This window comes from Lithobates pipiens, unplaced genomic scaffold (assembly GCF_037356315.1).
Source record: "Lithobates pipiens isolate NorthernLeopardFrog02 unplaced genomic scaffold, aLitPip1_a1.2 Scaffold_19, whole genome shotgun sequence".
NCBI classification, from domain to species: Eukaryota; Metazoa; Chordata; class Amphibia; order Anura; family Ranidae; genus Lithobates; species Lithobates pipiens.
Window position 1 is genome coordinate 179,959,893 of NW_027507764.1, and position 17,872 is coordinate 179,977,764.

A 17,872-nucleotide genomic window follows, 5' to 3' on the forward strand; every position below is an offset into this window, starting at 1 on the left:
TATAGTAATTTTGTGTTTTTTTGTTTTGGTGTTTTTTTGTATGTTTTTTTTAATAACAAACATGCTATACCTACCAGCTCTGTGTACTGGTTTTGCTGCCTCTTCTGGGATCCCCACCATTGCTTTTGGTTCCTCCTCTTGTCCAAATAGCAAGCTTGCTGTAGGGACACTCACAAAGGCCCGATCAGGAGCCATGCTATGTGCATTTATAGACACATGTAGTGCGGCTTAACCCATTCCCTCCTCACAGGCGTTTTCTGACAGCAGGAGCAGATTGCTCCCGCTGCTGCCAAGTCGCCTATGAGAAGCGAGAGAGAAGAGCTGCTGCAGATGGGCACAGAGCTGCAATTAAGATCAGGGTAAGTGTTTGGGGGGGGGGGGGGGGTAGATTTTTAAAGTTGTTTTTTTTTTTTTTTTTTTTTTACCTTAATGCAGAAAATGCATTAAGGTAGAAAAAAAAAAACTTTTACCTTTACAACCACTTTAACTGAAATAATTGATATTTATGTCATAGCTTTGACAGTCAATCACATCACATTGTATGTAAGTATGTTACATTTTGTTTTCATTTCAGATCCTTAAAATGCTGAACAGTAATTCAGAAAGTCCATACCTGATATGGAACAATGGCACAAGAGCAGAGCTGCTGGAATTTCTTGAAGCTGAACAAGAAAGCATGACAAGAAGGGTAACACGCATATACATACACACATAAGCATATCAAAAACTGCTTAAAAAATGCAATTTTCCAGACAATATTAGTGGCCATGCAAAAGGTAAAAAATCTCTGGAAAGTCTAGACTATAGTGCAAGGTTATATGTTAGGAATGGATGGAACCTCTCCATTGTAAGGTATTAAAATCAGCTGGGAGATTTGTTGTCTCAAGTTGCTAATGCTAGTGGCATGTTTTTTCAAAGGCCTATTTTGGAGTTGAGTTGAATCCCCCAAACTCATCTCTATTCGAGCACTTAAAGTTTTTTTTGTATTTATATAACCATTACCAGACCATCTGCCTACAATGAACTGTGGGAGGGCAGCTCGTACAGGCACAGCGGTGTACTGGTACATCGCTGCCTGTTTTCAGGTTTGGGGTGCGAGCATGCCCGCCCCCTCCTTGCCGACACCCACTGTGTTTGTACACAGAGGGAGTTTGTCAGCAGGTCCTGGTCCAGTGATTAATGCCTGGGACTTGCTGATTGGATGTGCCCATTCATAGTCCAAAGCCCTGTATTGACAATCAACACAGGGCTCTGTACAGAGTGAACAATCTGCTTCTTCTACCTGATAAGCAGGGATAAGAAACAAACAGATCTTTAGTAAAAAGCAGCTTACATTACACAAATTAACCCTTGTTAGGCACACATTTAATCCCTTGATTACCTGGAATGTTAACCCCCTTCCTGCCAGTGTCATTAGTAAAATACACACAAAGTTCTCAGAGCTCCAAGAGCTGTCAGTCCAATATGTAGGTGTAGGAACCGGAGGAACAATACCGTACCCAGTGCAGCTGCCTAACCACTGGAAAATGGAAGACTAAAAACAAAAAACAATAAATCAGCACTCCATGGGTAAAGTCATAAGTTGTATAAAGTACATCTAACCTGGTAGATGGATGTAAAATGGTATATTGCACTATGAAGATGAACAGTCCCTGCACAGTCTAGTATATGACTGTGAGCTATAAAAACAAATGCAGCAAATGGCATATAGCATAAAGCATCAAAAAATGAAGAAAAAATTTAATTTAAAAAAAGGCAAAAACAGTACCACACAATAAAAATGGTTAGGAGGAAGATGGTATACTCCAGGAGGCTTGCTGGTGAGAGAGGCAAATACCTTTTTTATTTATTTTTATATTTCTCATCTTTATTTATTTTACTCTTATTTATATCTATCTATATAGATATAGATATATTGGATATAGAAATAAACATACAATTTTCATAATCTATATAATTTTTTAGTTTATTAATTTTGTAACCATTCTTATACAGGGAATATGCAAGTGTCATGTGTCACCCAGTCATTTATGTAATTTAATATAGGAGTAAGACAGGTTTAGAAGCACTTTTTTATATATATATATATATATATATATATATATATATATATATATATCTCAGTCTCTGCATTTATTTTTATATCAAAGTCATGTACTACACTGTTCATCTTCATAGTGCAATAAACGATTTTACATCCATCTATCAGTTTAGATGTACTTTTTTACAACTTATGACTTTACCCATGGAGCGCTGCTTTATTGTTTTTAGTGTCATTAGTACAGTGACATTGTATAGTATTATCATTGTATTAGTATCACTGGTGATGTCAGTGACCATGAGTTCCCACTCAATGTCAGATCGGATATCAGATTGCCTACCGCACTATCGCAGTCCCATTATAAGTAACTGATCATGGCCATTAGTAGTATAAAAAAATTCAATAAAAATTCCAGTATATATACCATAGTTTGTTGATGCTATAACTTTCACCTAAACCAATCAATATATACTTATTGGGATTTTTCTTTTACCAAAGATATGTAGCAGAATACATTTTGGCCAGTAAAAAGAAGAAATAGGATTTTTTTTTTTTCATTAGATCTGTTTTATAGCAGAATCTAAATATATTTTTTCAAAATGACTTTTTTGTTTTTATAACAAAAAATAAAGAATGCAGTGGTGATCATATACCACCAGATGAAATCTCTATTTGTGAGAAAAAAAAGTATATAAATTTCATTTTGGTACAGCGTTGCATGACTGTGCAATTACCAGTTAAAGGGCCGCAGTGCTAAATGGCAAGAAATGGCCTGATCATGAAGGGGGTAAAACCTTCCGGCGCTGAGGTGGTCAGTCAGCTGCGGGCTGGGTTATTTCCAACCTGCAGCACATGTAAATAGAAAGCACAGGATGCTGGTGACATCAGCACGATTGTATGGACACATGCCTGTATTTAGCCAGTGACATTGTCTAAGTATGACCACGTATCCATACAGTGAGGCAAAAAAGTATTTAGTCAGCCACCAATTGTGCAAGTTCTCCCACTTAAAAAGATGAGAGAGGCCTGTAATTGTCATCATAGGTATACCTCAACTAAGAGACAAAATGTGGAAACAAATCCAGACAATCATTGTCTGATTTCTGAAAGAATTTATTTGCAAATTATGGTGGAAAATACGTATTTGGTCACCTACAAACAAGCAAGATTTCTGTCTCTCGCAGACCTGTATCTTCTTTAAGAGGCTCCCCTGTCCTCCACTCATTACCTGTATTAATGGCACCCGTTTGAACTTGTTATCAGTATAAAAGACACCTGTCCACAACCTCAAACAGTCACACTCCAAACTCCACTATGGTGAAGACCAAAGAGCTGTCGAAGGACACCAGAAACAAAATTGTAGACCTGCACCAGGCTGGGAAGACTGAATCTGCAATAGACAAGCAGCTTGGTGTGAAGAAATCAACTGTGGGAGCAATAATTAGAAAATGGAAGACATACAAGACCGCTGATAATCTCCCTAGATCTGGGGCTCCATGCAAGATCTCACCCCGTGGGGTCAAAATGATCACAAGAACAGTGAGCAAAAATCCCAGAACCACACGGGGGGGCCTAGTGAATGACCTGCAGAGAGCTGGGACCAATGTAATAAAGGCTACCATCAGTAACACACTACACCGCCAGGGACTCAGATCTTGCAGTGCCAGACGTGTCCCCCTGCTTAAGCCAGTACTTGTCTGGGCCCGTCTGAGGTTTGTCAGAGAGCATTTGGAAGATCCAGAAGAGGATTGGAAGAATGTCATATGGTCAGATGATACCCAAGTAGGACTGTTTGGTAGAAACACAACTCGTCGTGTTTGGAGGAGAGAGAATGCTGAGTTGCAACCAAAAAACACCATACCTACTGTGAAGCATGGGGGTGGCAACATAATGCTTTGAAGCCGTTTCTCTGCAAAGGGAACAGGACGACTGATCTGTGTAAATGAAAGAATGAATGGGGCCATGTATTGTGAGATTTTGAGTGCAAACCTCCTCCCATCAGCAAGGGCATTGAAGATGAAACGTTGGTGGGTCTTTCACTATGACAATGATCCCGGGCAACAAAGGAGTGGCTTCGTAAGAAGCATTTCCAGGTCCTGGAGTGGCCTAGCCAGTCTCCAGATCTCAACCCAATAGAAAATCTTTGGAGGGAGTTAAAAGTCTGTGTTGCTCAGCGGCAGCCCCAAAACTTCACTGCTCTAGAGGAGATCTGCATGGAGGAATGGGCCAACATACCAGCAACAGTGTGTGACAACCATGTGAAGACTTGCAGAAAACGTTTGACCTCTGTCATTGCCAACAAAGGATATATAACAAAGTATTGAGATGAACTTTTGATATTGACAAAATACTTTTTCCACCATAAATTTGCAAATAAATTATTTGAAAAATCAGACAATGTGAATGTCTGGATTTGTTTCCACATTTTGTCTCTCATAGTTGAGGTACACCTATGATGACAATTACAGGCCTCTCTCATCTTTTTAAGTGGCAGAACTTGCACAATTGGTGGCTGACTAAATACTTTTTTGCCCCACTGTATAAGGGCTATGATGTCACCAGCATCTTGCCCCTTTGTTTATGTGTGCTGCTGTGCATGGAATGACACGTCGCACAGCTGAATGGAGTAAGAAGAAAAAAACAGACATGATTTGAATGTTCTGATAGAAGGGAGTTTAGAGAGCACCATAACATCTCTAGCCTGTATCATCTTGTGGATCTTGTCCTGCTAGTTACAGCTCTTTGACCTTTAATCATGGATTTCCTTAAAGCTGGCCATACCCTAAACAAACTGAACACTTTCTGTACAGTCTTTTATATTTGATTTATCAAAACTTTATAATGTGAGGACAGACCTAACCAATGCTTTCAATTTGTATCCAGTCAAACAGGCCCTTGTACTGCATATGGAAAAAAGAAAAAAAGCACAGTTTGAAAAAGACTCAAACTGCAAAAGAGGTTACTTTTGGACTCCAAAAAAATCTGGATAAAGTTAAATCTTGCAAAATAATTATTTTTATTTTTATGTATTAAATTACAATATTCACCATAGTTAAATACCCTTATTTAAATAGACAGTACATATATAGAAAAAGACAAACTACCAACAGGACCTACTGCACAGTTGATGGCAGACCCGAGGGAGATTAGATAGTGTATGGTCACCTTTGGGCTTTCAAGTTTATTACAGCATTTAGTTTGTCTATCTGGCTTCCTGTCTAGCTATTTTATAATAACGCCTTGTTTACTGTATACTTTTTTTTTTTTTTTTGGTCTGTTTTTGAATTTCAGGGAGAATGTGATAAAAGCTATGGAGCCAACTTTGTTTTCAGTGATCATGCCAAGGAGCTCATTGTCGGAGAGATTTTTGTACGGGTATATAACGAACAACCTACATTCCAACTGGAGGTGAGTTCTTTCTGAACAGAACTGTCTGTCAACTTAAGATGGTCAGTAAAGAATATCTAAGCCCTTGTAGACACGGTCGGACTTTGTCCGAAACTGTTGCATACACACGGTCGGACAAAGTTGTCGGAAAATCCGATCATTCAGAACGTGATGACGTTCTTTCGTTACGACGGGACTACGTTCAGGCTAGTAGCCAATAGCTTTGATGTAGGAATTTGATCTGAGCATGCGTGGCGCTTTGTCCAATCAGAATTCTCTACACATGATCGGAGTATGTCCGATCGGAGCATTTTGTCTGAAAATTTGCAAGTTGGAAAACTTGGTCCGTCGGATACTCCGACAGAAACAGTCCGATGGAGACCACACACAGTCGGAATATCCGACAAAACGGTCCGATCGGACACATTCTGTCGGAATCTCCGACCGTGTGTACAAGGGCTAATATCAGTATGTTTAGTGAGATTACATCAAATTTAACTAGACAAAAATGTATCCTTGTAAAATGTAACATACAGGGAAAGATTACACAATATTCTGGGTAGTGCCAAAAAGCTGTATGTTTTTGAATTTTTTTTTTTTTTTTCTGTATAGAAGTCAATGCAAGTCGCCCCAAAAGTGGTACAGGAACCTTTTTTCTAAGTTGGAGCGACTTGATTCGCTCTGATTAGAACGGTTCCATTGCACAGAACAGGATACGACTTGTCAGACGGCTAAGTCGCCTGACGAGTCGCCCCTGTGTGAACCGGCTCTTAGGGCTTGAGCAGGGAAGAGTCAAAATCGGGTGGTAAAAATTATCCACCCAAAGTTGACAGAACTTAGAACTTTACCCATAACAACTTGATAAAAAAATATGTTCTTTAGCAGGGAACATACATATTCAACCTTATTAATTATTCTACCAACATTTGTGTGTGCTGTAAATTGTAAAGCGGAACTAAACCCATCGATTTAATGATTAAAAAAAAAAAAGTTACATTCCTGGAATGCCAGGATTGCTAACACACATTTGCTTGTGTCCTCAACCAAACTGTCACATCAAATGGCAGGCGTCATAACTGATCACATGTGCAGCATCATGGCAGTTGCAGATCAAAAAGAAGCAGCGTCCATGGCTGTAAAGGATAGGAGGGTAGACACTTATTTTAAATGTTTTACATAATTATACCTGTAAACAGGACTACTGTTAGAAATCATGGTGCCCCGTATACAGCCTACCTGACAAGGGCCCCTCCTTTTTTTTTTTTTCTTACATAATTTAATTAGCCTTGTTGAGGGGGGGGTCTTTGGGGAAATATCGGGGTTCTATACGGACATCTGATGTCTCACATTTAAAACATAGCAAGGGCATGAGGACAGAGATTCTCCAGTTTTTCTTTGCAACCTCAGCTGCACTGGACAGTGAATGAATGAGAAGCACTCTGAGTCTCCTTGTTTATTGACAAACTGAAGCATAGTAAACTTAATTTACTATGCTTCAGTGATGAATGGACACAGCGAGTGATCAATGGCAATCGCTCGCTGTGTTCATTCAGGAAAGGACAGGGCTAGTAAATAAGACCTATTTTATGCACCCCCACCCCCTCTCTTTATCCTGAAACATCCCCCTGTGTGCCATCACCAGCTGCTGGAAGGAGAGTAGGGAAACTGACAATGCTGCAGGGGAAAGGGGCACACAGGAAGGCCCAGACAGCAGCAGGGTGGGGACACAGATAACTATCCACCTGCAGTGAGGTTGGAGGAAGAAAAAGGGGGAGAAGCCAGCAGAGCTGCAGGAGTTGGCAGTACAGCCGTCACTCCTGCCCAGACCCCCTTTGTGAACTGATGGGGCCTGGGCCCGATACAGGAGCTGTGCTGCCTTATCAGTGGCCCTGCCTGTAAAAGGGGCCAGCCTAAAGTGATCTAGCAGGACTTTAGTCAAAAAATAAAGTTCTACTTTAGGATGTTTAGGGACTGTATCTGTCACCCTTCCATTTTTCTAAAAATCCGTTAAGGTACCGTAGTCCTATTCTGTTCCTGTTTAATATCCATGAATACATCTCTGACTACACTGGAACACTAAGTACAAGTTGGGAGACTCCAGACAATGTGGAAATTGATCTCTCCAGCAGGAGATATGAAGTCTGGTTAAAGTAGACCTATACTCAAATTTAACCAAAGCCTTGTTGAAATGCATAGTTGAAGCAAAATAGCTAAACTATCTGCTTTGTCTTGTGAAAGTGTTGCTCCAGGTGGTGTCTGGCGCTTGTCACATCACCAAATGCCTTTTGGTCACATGACCAGTACTGAGGGTTACTTAAAGCAGCATTTTTCTAGGAAAGGTAAATATTTTGGCCCTTCTTTTATTAATTGTTAACGTAACATTTAGGTGTGTGTATATGCATATACAGTTTAAAGCAGAGCTCCAGGCCCCTTCAATAAAAAGTTAGCCACTGTAGCTGCTGACTTCTACTATTAGGCCACTTACCTGTCCATGAATCCAATGGTGTCTTCACTCGAGCAGATTTGCGGCTTCACGGCCCGTTCCCTACTGTGCATGCATGAAGCATGCTGCGCTTTGTGAATGGCCCATCAGTGGGGGGAGGAGGAGGTTGTCAAATCCAGGTATCTGCTCCTCCCCTCCAAATGTGGCAGCAGAGGAGGTAGGAGGCGAAAAATCAGAGCTTCCCTTATTGGTTGGAGCTCCGCTTTAAGAGAGTGGACAGCGCCAGTGGGTAAACATGGTTGCCTATGCAAGTGACCAGGTGGATCCAACAAAACCCCCACCAAATGAATCGATATACTGCGGTTACAGCACAGCAAGTATACACAATATAGCTAGTAATATAGCAAATTCAGGCATCTCTACCCTTTAGAGTTACCAACATGCACCATGCAGTAGACATAGGGGTATGAATGCTCAGGTCCAAAATAGCTTCATATATATCTATCTAACATGCATTTCCTGTGTGTACAGGTCCCAAAAGCTTTTGCAGCAAGTCTGCTGGATTACATTGGATCTCAAGCACAGTACCTCCATACACTAATGGCGATGACCCAGACTGGCAAGGTGGAGTCTGATCAGCATGTAGACAGACTGCAGAGGGTTGAAATGGCTCTGGAAGCACTTAGGAACGTCATCAAACATAACCCTGGTAGGAGGGCATTTTTTTTTTTGGTTTGATTACAGAATGAGGCTACTCTGGATAGACATTTTTTTCCCTAGTTATTGATATAGGAAGCAGTAACTCTGTCTGTATCCTGAACTATAAAGTTTAGATTGCAGTGCAGTCTCATGTCTTAATATTACCACGCTTTACATGTGTGTTTGTATGATCTTGTAATTGAAGTTTGTTTCCTTGGTGATACAGGATTAACAAAACCATAGCAGCTTATTGCACAATGTGGCAGTTCTAAAAAGGGGAAACTGCTTTCTTTAAAAAATTATAAAAAAAAAACATGCTGGTTTGGCCATCTTACTGAACTTTGTTGAAATGACATCAGATTTTCTAAACTGACAATGCTACCACGTAAAAGACATACTTTATTGACTACAAATCACCTAAACCTAGCTACTGAGCCCCTGGGTACCCATGTGGTAACTATACGCTCTAACGAGCAAGGGCCCTCCTGTATTGATTTGTATTGTAAGTGTACTGTCTGCCCTCATATTGTAAAGTGCTGCGCAAACTGTTGGCGCTATATAAATCCTGAATAATAATAATAATATTACACATGTTGGTATCGTACTGTGCATGCGTAAATCTTTGTGTGAATGCCCGGGAGTTCAAGCATCAGTCAGTTTACAAAATTCCATATAATGGTGCTTGAAATGCAGAATTCAGTAGTATTGACTCATATGGTAGCATGACATACAGGATTTGTTGTATGTGTTCTTTAATGTGATGTATGTGCAATTCATTGATTAGCAAACCTTTTATCCTAATGTACATACAGAATACAGGCTGGATATTAATAGACCCTGGGTTATATAATGGGACCTTGAGGTGATCAGACATGCCACTGGGCATCCCCCCTATAAGCCCACCTCACTGAGTTTTTTTGCTAGTGTCCAAAGGCGAAGGACCTTTTCTTCCTTATGCCACATACACACGATCGGAATTTCGGGCAGAAAAAAGACAGATGAGAGCTTTTCATCGGAAGATGCGACCGTTCCATCGGAATTTAGCTGTCCGAATTTCTGCCAGCCAAAAATTGATAGCATGTTCTCAATTTTGCAGATGGAAAAACATTCTATCAGAAATTCCGATCGTGTGTATGCAATTCCGACACGCCAAAAAATTACGCATGCTCAGACGGGACGGAAGCTATTGGCTACTGGCTATTGAACTTCCTTTTTCTAGTCCCGTCGTACGTGTTGTACGTCACCGCATTCTAAATGATCGGATTTGGTGTGACCGTGTGTAGGCAAGACAGCTTGAGTGGAATTCCGTCTGGAAAACCATCATAGCTTTTTCTGACGAGAATTCCGATCGTGTGTACGTGGCATTAGAGAAATAATTATTTGCCAAGTTCACTTTTAGAGCATGTTACACATTACACTTATTTTTAGGCTCCAACACCTCCATCCTCCCCCAATCCCCGAATCATTCATTCACGGCAATCTGTACAAGTTCAGTCTGTCACCATGGTCAGCTTGTAGTTCAAAATGAAGTACAAGGGTGCTCATCAGTACCCTTGTAGTTCATTGACACTTCCTGCAGATTTTTAACAGATTGCAGAGAGTTACAGGCCAGAAAAATGGAAGACATGTCTGCAGGAGCCTTACATTGCACCCACAATCCACTGATCATGGGAGCAATGCTTTGCAGGCTCCTGATAAAATAATACATGCAATATAATAATAATAATAATGCACATTTTTGTCATGCAAAAATATGTGCACTTATGATTTCCCCAAAGGTGAACTTATCCTTTAATTATTTTAACTTTGGATTCTTTTTTCAGTTTTTTTTTTTTTTTTTTTTTTTTTTTTAGTTCTGTGTTCATTCTTTTGTGCTTCTTGTAGGAACAGAGGACATACAAATTATTTTGATATTAATTTGCAAACTGTGACTGCAACATTATGAATAGCACATCAGTGTACATTTGCCTAGATAGTTTCATGGCTGACAATGGCCTATATGGAAGAATATTTGTGGTTGCTTGCATATGCTGGTATACAGTTGTAACCTTGTGGTTATTCTCTGATAGATATTATTTTTTAATCTGCCTTATTTTTAGTTTGTTATATTTTATATTTTTTCAGGATCAGAAGCTGAATGTATTGGCCATTTCAAGTTGATATTTTCTTTGCTGCGAGTCCATGGAGCTGGGAAGGTTCAGCAGCTTGCACTGGAGGTAACTTAAAATAATTTGAAGTAAACCTATTGTGAAAGCCCAATATATTTCTTGGATTCAGCCAGACTTGAAGCTATAGTTTTGTCAAACTAAAAAAAAAAACATTAGAGATGTTACCATAAATGAAGAGTGTCACGCGTGCTGGTGGCTGCTGTGCTCAGTTTAAATCCAAAGTCCTCTGCCCTCGATACCCCTGTAGATCATCCAGTGCTGAGGGGGTTAACATAAGTGGCTGCAAATGTGATAGGCACTTGTCAAGTGCAAACTGTGCCTGTTATCTTTGCCCCAGTGCTTCATCATAGAAGCTGTACTATGAAAAGCATTTTAATATTGGAGGATGGGGCGGGTGAATGACATTTCTACCTTCTGCAATCACTGAATGCTTTTAATTGTGGGAATTGATAATACAGCTTTTTGAATGGAGCTTGGTGGTAGAAAGATCAAACGTAGTTGTAATGTGACAAGTGCCCATTACAGATTTAACCCCCGCAGTACAGGAAGATCACCACTGCAGGGGTATGCAGGGGCAGGGGCAGAGGACTTTGTATGCAGCAGGCACCAGAACATGGGGCACTCCTATTTAACGGTAAGTTCCATCTTTGGTGCAGTTTAAAAATAAAATCCCAAAATTACAGTGTTAAAAGAAATCTGTTGAAAACGTACACTAAGAGAAAAGGCAGAGATGTAAGGCAAGAGTTTGCACATATTCTGCTGCTTCAATGCCAAAGATTTCTATTGTGCAAATCTTGACTTGTGGGAGTTAAGAGCTCTATAAAGTGCATTATTTATGTATGGATATTGGGAGATATCTCTAGAAGTGTAGGTTCATAAGAGGTTCACTTAGAATGATAGCAGAACCTTCACCAAATATCAGGCTTTAAAGTGTATCCAAGCAGAACATTTTTTATTTTTTTTGACAAAGAGGAAAAAGACAAATTGGTACAACTTACATCATGCTTAACATGAGCATAACAGGGGAAGGTGTAAAGTCTGGTACACATAGATGTAATAGCCACAGAGTTACATAGTTAAGCTTCCAGTCTTAACAAAGAACAGTATGCCCGGTATGCGCTGCCCTGCGGCCTATGCAAAACACTTAATTCGTAACAGACTAAGTCCGCTATAAAAACAGGGAAGGTGAAAAGGGAAAAGACAGAGAAGAAGAGAAGAAAGTGCCAGAGATCCAAGTCGCCATACCCTATCCAGATCGCCCTTAGTCCTCCCGCAGCCGCCATCTCTCCCAGACTTGGTCAAATTCCTCCAGCCTGTCCCGTATTCTGGCAGTCATTTTCTCAATAAGTTCTACGTCCTTTATCCTGGAATAAAGGGCTTCCATAGATGGGGCCAGTCGGCTCTTCCAGTTGAGAGCTATTAGGCAACGAGCTGCTGTGAGGATATGTCGTAGAAGCTTCCTAGATGGCTTAGCCATCTTTGGTTGGGATAAGCCAAATAGGAAGAACTTGGGTACGAACGGGACAGACACCTCAAATACCCGGGTAAGGAGCTGTTGGATGGATTTCCAGAATGGGGCTATCAAAGGGCAAGTCCAGTATATATGGAACAGGGTGCCCCTGTCCTTCAGGCAGCGCCAGCAGCGATCAGAGGCGGAGGGAAAAATTTTGTGGAGTACCGCTGGGGTCTGGTACCAGTGGTAGAGAATTTTATAGAAGTTTTCCTTGTAAAGGGTACATAGAGAGGACTTAGCTGCCTGTCTCCACACCCCCTGCCAGGCTTCCAGCGAAAGTTCCTCACCCAACTCCTTTTCCCATCTCAACATATACTTGTGCTTGCCCTTTGTGTGAAAGTGGTGTGAGTTGAGGATGCGGTAGAGGTCTGATATCATTCCCCTGCGATTCCGTCCCTCAAGTATAATCAGTTCGAATGGGGAGGGTGGGGAGAATTGGAGCCTCGGGGCTATGGTTTGCGCAAAATGTCTGATCTGAAGATAACTGTAGAAGGTCTGTCGGGGGAGGTCGTGTTTAGTCTGCAGCTCCGAGAAAGACAGCAGTTTTCTCGATCTGGGGTCTACTAGATGTCTCAGGTGAAATAATCCTCGGGATGCACAGGGCCATGACATCTGGTGGGTTAGGCTGTCCGGGAGTTTAGGGTTACAAAGAAACGAGGTCACAAAGAAACGAGGTCAGCACGGATGCCTCCGAGTGGAGCCTGTGCTCCCGGGAGAGTTTCCCCCAGAGCTGGGTGAGCTGGGCCATCGGCCCTAATAGCCGGTTTGTATCAATCTGTACGTCCGCTCCCCAGAGCAGGCTGTTCGGGTGCACCGGGGCTAGCCATAGCCTCTCAATCTCCGACCAGTTGTTGTACGACCGTTGTGGGAACCAGGAGACTATAGCCCGGAGCTGCGCCGCTTGATAGTACCTAACCAAGTCGGGGGAACGCCAGGCCGCCGTCCGAGCGCAAAGCAGTCATAACGGAGGCAGGAACCCGATGTTTTTTATAGGTCCACAGGAACTTTAGCAAGTCCTTCTGGAGCAAACGGAGGTGCGCGTAGGGGATCTGGACCGGAAGCGTCTGGAATAAGTAAAGGAGTTTGGGGAGAATTACCATTTTGATGGACGCGAGCCGCCCTATGAGCGATATTTGGTGTGCCTTCCATTTGTGGATAAGTTCCCTAATCCCCCGGTAAAGGGGGGGGGGGAGTTGCCACAGAACAATTTTAACCACCTAATTACCGTGCTATAGTTGAAACACAGCTACAGTGTGGTTCTCTAGTTCTGGGAGGGCGTTCATGGATGTCCTCCTAGAGCCGTGCCCGTTGGGGACGAGCTCTGTGACTGCTGCGTCCTTAGGGCACAGCTGATCGCAGAAAAGGGCCAATAACAGCCAATACAGACTTGCTGGTCATGGCAGTCCTTTGCTCACACGTTGTCTCTGTGTGAGGAAAGGAAAGCCAATAACCGACAAAGCACACAATTTACACCAGGGGTTGACAAATTTGCTTGGAATCTAGGAGCCAGCTTAAAAAGTTAGGAGCCAGGTCCGTGACGGCGATCCGGACCTGTCCCTGGCCTGACATGGAGACGAGTGAGGGGAAGATAGCAGCGCCGTCGCCGACCCCCCCGTCCCTGCCCCCCCCCCCCCCCCCCACCCCGTCTCCAAGTCATTGCCCATAGCTCTTAGAGGGACATTTTATATATTTTTTTCAAATGACAATTTTTTTTTCAATTGCATTTTAGTGTAAATATGAGATCCGAGGTCTCTCTGACCTCAGATCTCATATTTAAGAGGACCTGTCATGCTTTTTCTATTACAAGGGATTTTTACATTCCTTGTAATAAGAATAAAAGTGACACAACATTTTTTTTAAAAGAACAGTGGAAAAAAAAAAAAAAAAAGTTAAAATAAGAAGAAAAAATAATAATTTTTAAACGCGCCCTGTCCTGCCCGCATATAAAATCGGTGTTCGAACCACATATAGGAGGTAGCGCCGTGATCGGTAGAGCGAGAGCAATAATTCTAGCCCCAGACCTCCTCTGTAACTCAAAACATGCAACCTGTAGAATTTTTTTAAACGTCGCCTATGGAGATTTTAAAGGGTAAAAGTTTGTCGCCATTCCATGAGCGGGTGCAATTTTGAAGCGTGACATGTTGGGTATCAATTTACTCGGCGTAACATTATCTTTCACAATATAAAAAATAATTGGGCTAACTTTACTGTTGTCTTATTTTTTTATTAACTAAATTATTTTTCCCAACAAAAGTGCGCTTGTAAGTCCGCTGCACAAATACGGTGTGACAGACAGTATTGCAACAACCACCATTTTATTCTCTAGGGTGTTAGAATAAAAAATATATATAATGTTTAGGGGGTTCTAAATAAAGGGAAGAAAAGGCAGGTAATATAAAACACTCAGAGGAAGCTTCATTAGAATTACTGGTCTGTCATACCAACGGCGACCACAAGAGGGCGCCAGATTCCATAAGGAATCATAGGACCGCAGAAGGCCTCAAAGCCGCGGCCTAAATTTTCGGCCGCCGGCGGAACGGCCCGGCGCGATCACGCTGGGGGGGTCCACAGAGACAGGATACCCCCAGCTGTGCTGCCCCAGGCGCGAGGTCGCTATTTCTAGTCGCCAATGCGACCTGGCGACCGGGTTTTGTCGAGCCCTGATTTACACTGATAATCGGGCCACTGATCATCATTGCAGCCTCATAAGTGAAGAAGAAAAAATTACTTATTTGCAACATTTTATAACAGAAACTAAGAAAAAACATTTTTTGTTTAGAAAAAAATAAGAAACCCAGTGGGGATTAAATACCACCAAAAGAAAGCTCTATCTGTTTTTTTTTTTTTTAAATGATAAAAATTTAATATGAATACAATGTTGCATGACTGCGCAATTGTCATTCAAAGTGTGCGAGAAAGTGCCCAGTGTTGAAGTGGTTAATAAACTGCATCTTAAGTTTTGATGGCTGCATTTGTTTTGTTTTTTTATAAAAAAAAAAAAATTCCCATTATTTCTGTCTGCCAGTATTTACACTTCCTGTCCTTTGATGACAGCGCTTCTTGCACTGTATCTGTCAAGGAGCAGCATTGTTGCCCTAGGTGACTCTCTACTGATTTAACCAAGTAAAGCTATATACCCTTTCGGTGTTTCCACCTGTGAAATCCATAAAACCTTTCCCCCATGTTATGGAGATTAGTAGAGGTGGGTAAAGTGGAAGTGTCCTCTAGTTTACACAGGAAAATTCAGGCAGGGCATATAATTCTGCTTGGAATTTTGTTGCAGCAAAGTGCACAGGAAGTGTGGTGTGCAATTGATTTCTTAAAGGATCAACAAGTATTTTTTTGCAATTGCAGCGACAAAATGTGGGAAAATGTGCTTCTATTGGAGTGGTGTATATCACGGTGAATGTTTTTTTTTATTTATTTTTTTCCCCGGACTTAGTTTTGAAAGTAAATCTGGCTTGATCTGTATGACTTTTAATGCTTTCCGGACCTGAAACAAGCATGCATATCAGGGATTTCAGAAGGCCTTGTGTTTACTTTTTTTCTGGACAGTGACTTGAAGTCCTGAAGCAAAAAGATCAGAATTAAAGCCAGGCAATTAGTGTTTTTTAGAAGGCAACTTTCATATTTCTCTCATGACAGGTTTTTATTAAAGCCAAGACCATAAATGTAATATATTGCAGCCTACTAATGAATAGATGCGATGGCTGCATTCGGTTTTTTTTTGTTTTTTTTAGGCACCCCCCGTTTTCACCTGGTGATCTAGCCAGTAATACACCTCCTGTATTAGCGTGCCCCCACTCTGGATGACTGGAATATCTTTAGACAACAGCATTGTCAGTCTGGGGGAGAGGGAAGTGTTAGATGTACTTGTAGATTTAGATATGCAAACAAATTAAAGCCAAATTTAAGCTGTTACAGCAGTTTTATTCCTTTTTGGGATAAATGTTTTATATGAATAAATAAAAACAGAATCATTATAAGCACCCCTTCTGGTGTTTAATGGTTTATCTCATCTCTATAACTGATAGTCCACAGGAGAGCTTGTTCTTTTGAAAAACTGACTTGCTGGCCAGGTTATCAGGTTAAAAATAAGAGTCTAATAAAGAAAACTAATGCAGCCATCACATCGAAGAATTGGTAAGGTACAATATAAGAAATGTTTAATTTGAGGTTTAATGCTGCTTTAATCAAAATGCCACTAGTACTACCAGTAAATACAATATGTAATTTTGGGTATATATACCATACTTTATTTTATTTCTTCCATTTTGCTTTCCATTGAGTTACTAGACGGCAATCTAGAAGCTCTGTGGATGAACTCTGATTTTTATCCGCCTACGTAACCTTTCTAATAAAGTCTTTTGTTTGTGACAGGTGGTCAACATAGTCACCAGTAATCAGGAATGTGTAAATAACATTGCAGAAGCCATGGTACTATCCAGTTTGTTATCGCTCTTGCATTCATTACCAACAAGTAAGTACTGCTGTAGCATTTAGAAGACTGGCAGACTGCAAACATAAACTAAAAGCGGAATACAGTGCATTCGGAAAGTGTTCACATTGCTTCACTTTTTCCACATTTTGTTATGTTACAGCCTTATTCCAAAATGGATTAAATTCATTATTATTTATTTATGAAAAATTAAAAAAATCCCATGTACATATGTATTCCAAGCCTTTTCTCAATACTTTGTTGAAGCACCAATTAAAGCCTCAAGTATTTTTGAGTATGATGCTACAAGCTTGGCACACCTATTTTTGGGCAGTTTCTCCCATTCTTTATTGCAGGACCTCTCAAGTGCCATCAGGTTGGATGGGGAGCATCGGTACACAGCCATTTTTAGTTCTTCTGGAAGGTTCTCCTCTCTCCACAAAGCACTGGAGCTCTGCCAGAATGGCCTTCAGGTTCTTGGTCACCTCCCCGACCAAGACCCTTCTCCCCCAATCTCTGTTTAGCCAGGCGGCCCACCCTAGGAACAGTCCTGGCGGTTCCAAACTTCTTCCATTTACAGATCATGGAGGCCACTGTGCTTATTGGGACCTTCAATGCTGCAGAAATTTTTCTGTGCCTTGATACAATCCTGTCTTGGAGGTCTGCTGACAATTCCTTAGACTTCATGGCTTGGTTTGTGCTCTGACATGTTGACTGTGGGACCTTTTATAGACAGGTGTGTGCATTTCCAAATCATGTCCAATCAACTGAATTTACCACAAGTGGACTCCAATCAAGTTGTAGAAACATCTCAAGGATGATCAGTGGAAACGGGGTGCACCTGAGCTCAATTTTGAGTGTCATGGCAAAGGCTGTGAATACTTATGTACATGGGATTTTTTTTTATTTTTTTTATAAATTTGCAAAAATTTCATACAAACGTCATTATGGGGTATTGTTTGTAGCATTTTGAGGAAAATAAGACGTTTAATTAATTTTAGAATAAGGCTTTAACCTAATAAAATGTGGAAAAAGTGAAGCGCTGTGAATACTTTCCGGATGCACTGTAATTATAGATGAAGAATCGCTCTCCACAAGATTCACCAGATCAGGCAAAATTTGCTAACATTTACCAACTTGTCTTTCAATGGGAAAATAGTGCTTTGTTTTATTGCTCTCCTGC

At 41.1% G+C, this 17,872-nt stretch overlaps 1 protein-coding gene across 1 annotated transcript in view; it reads left to right on the forward strand.

Moving 5' to 3' along the window:
- DNAJC13 (DnaJ heat shock protein family (Hsp40) member C13) overlaps positions 1-17,872 on the forward strand; it is a 270,970-nt gene that overhangs the window by 205,027 nt on the left and 48,071 nt on the right. Inside the window, exons 43-47 of the mRNA XM_077491519.1 lie at positions 575-688; positions 5,333-5,449; positions 8,403-8,580; positions 10,695-10,786; positions 16,632-16,731. Coding sequence (XP_077347645.1) covers positions 575-688; positions 5,333-5,449; positions 8,403-8,580; positions 10,695-10,786; positions 16,632-16,731 — 601 coding nt within the window. The remainder of the gene's footprint in view (positions 1-574; positions 689-5,332; positions 5,450-8,402; positions 8,581-10,694; positions 10,787-16,631; positions 16,732-17,872) is intronic.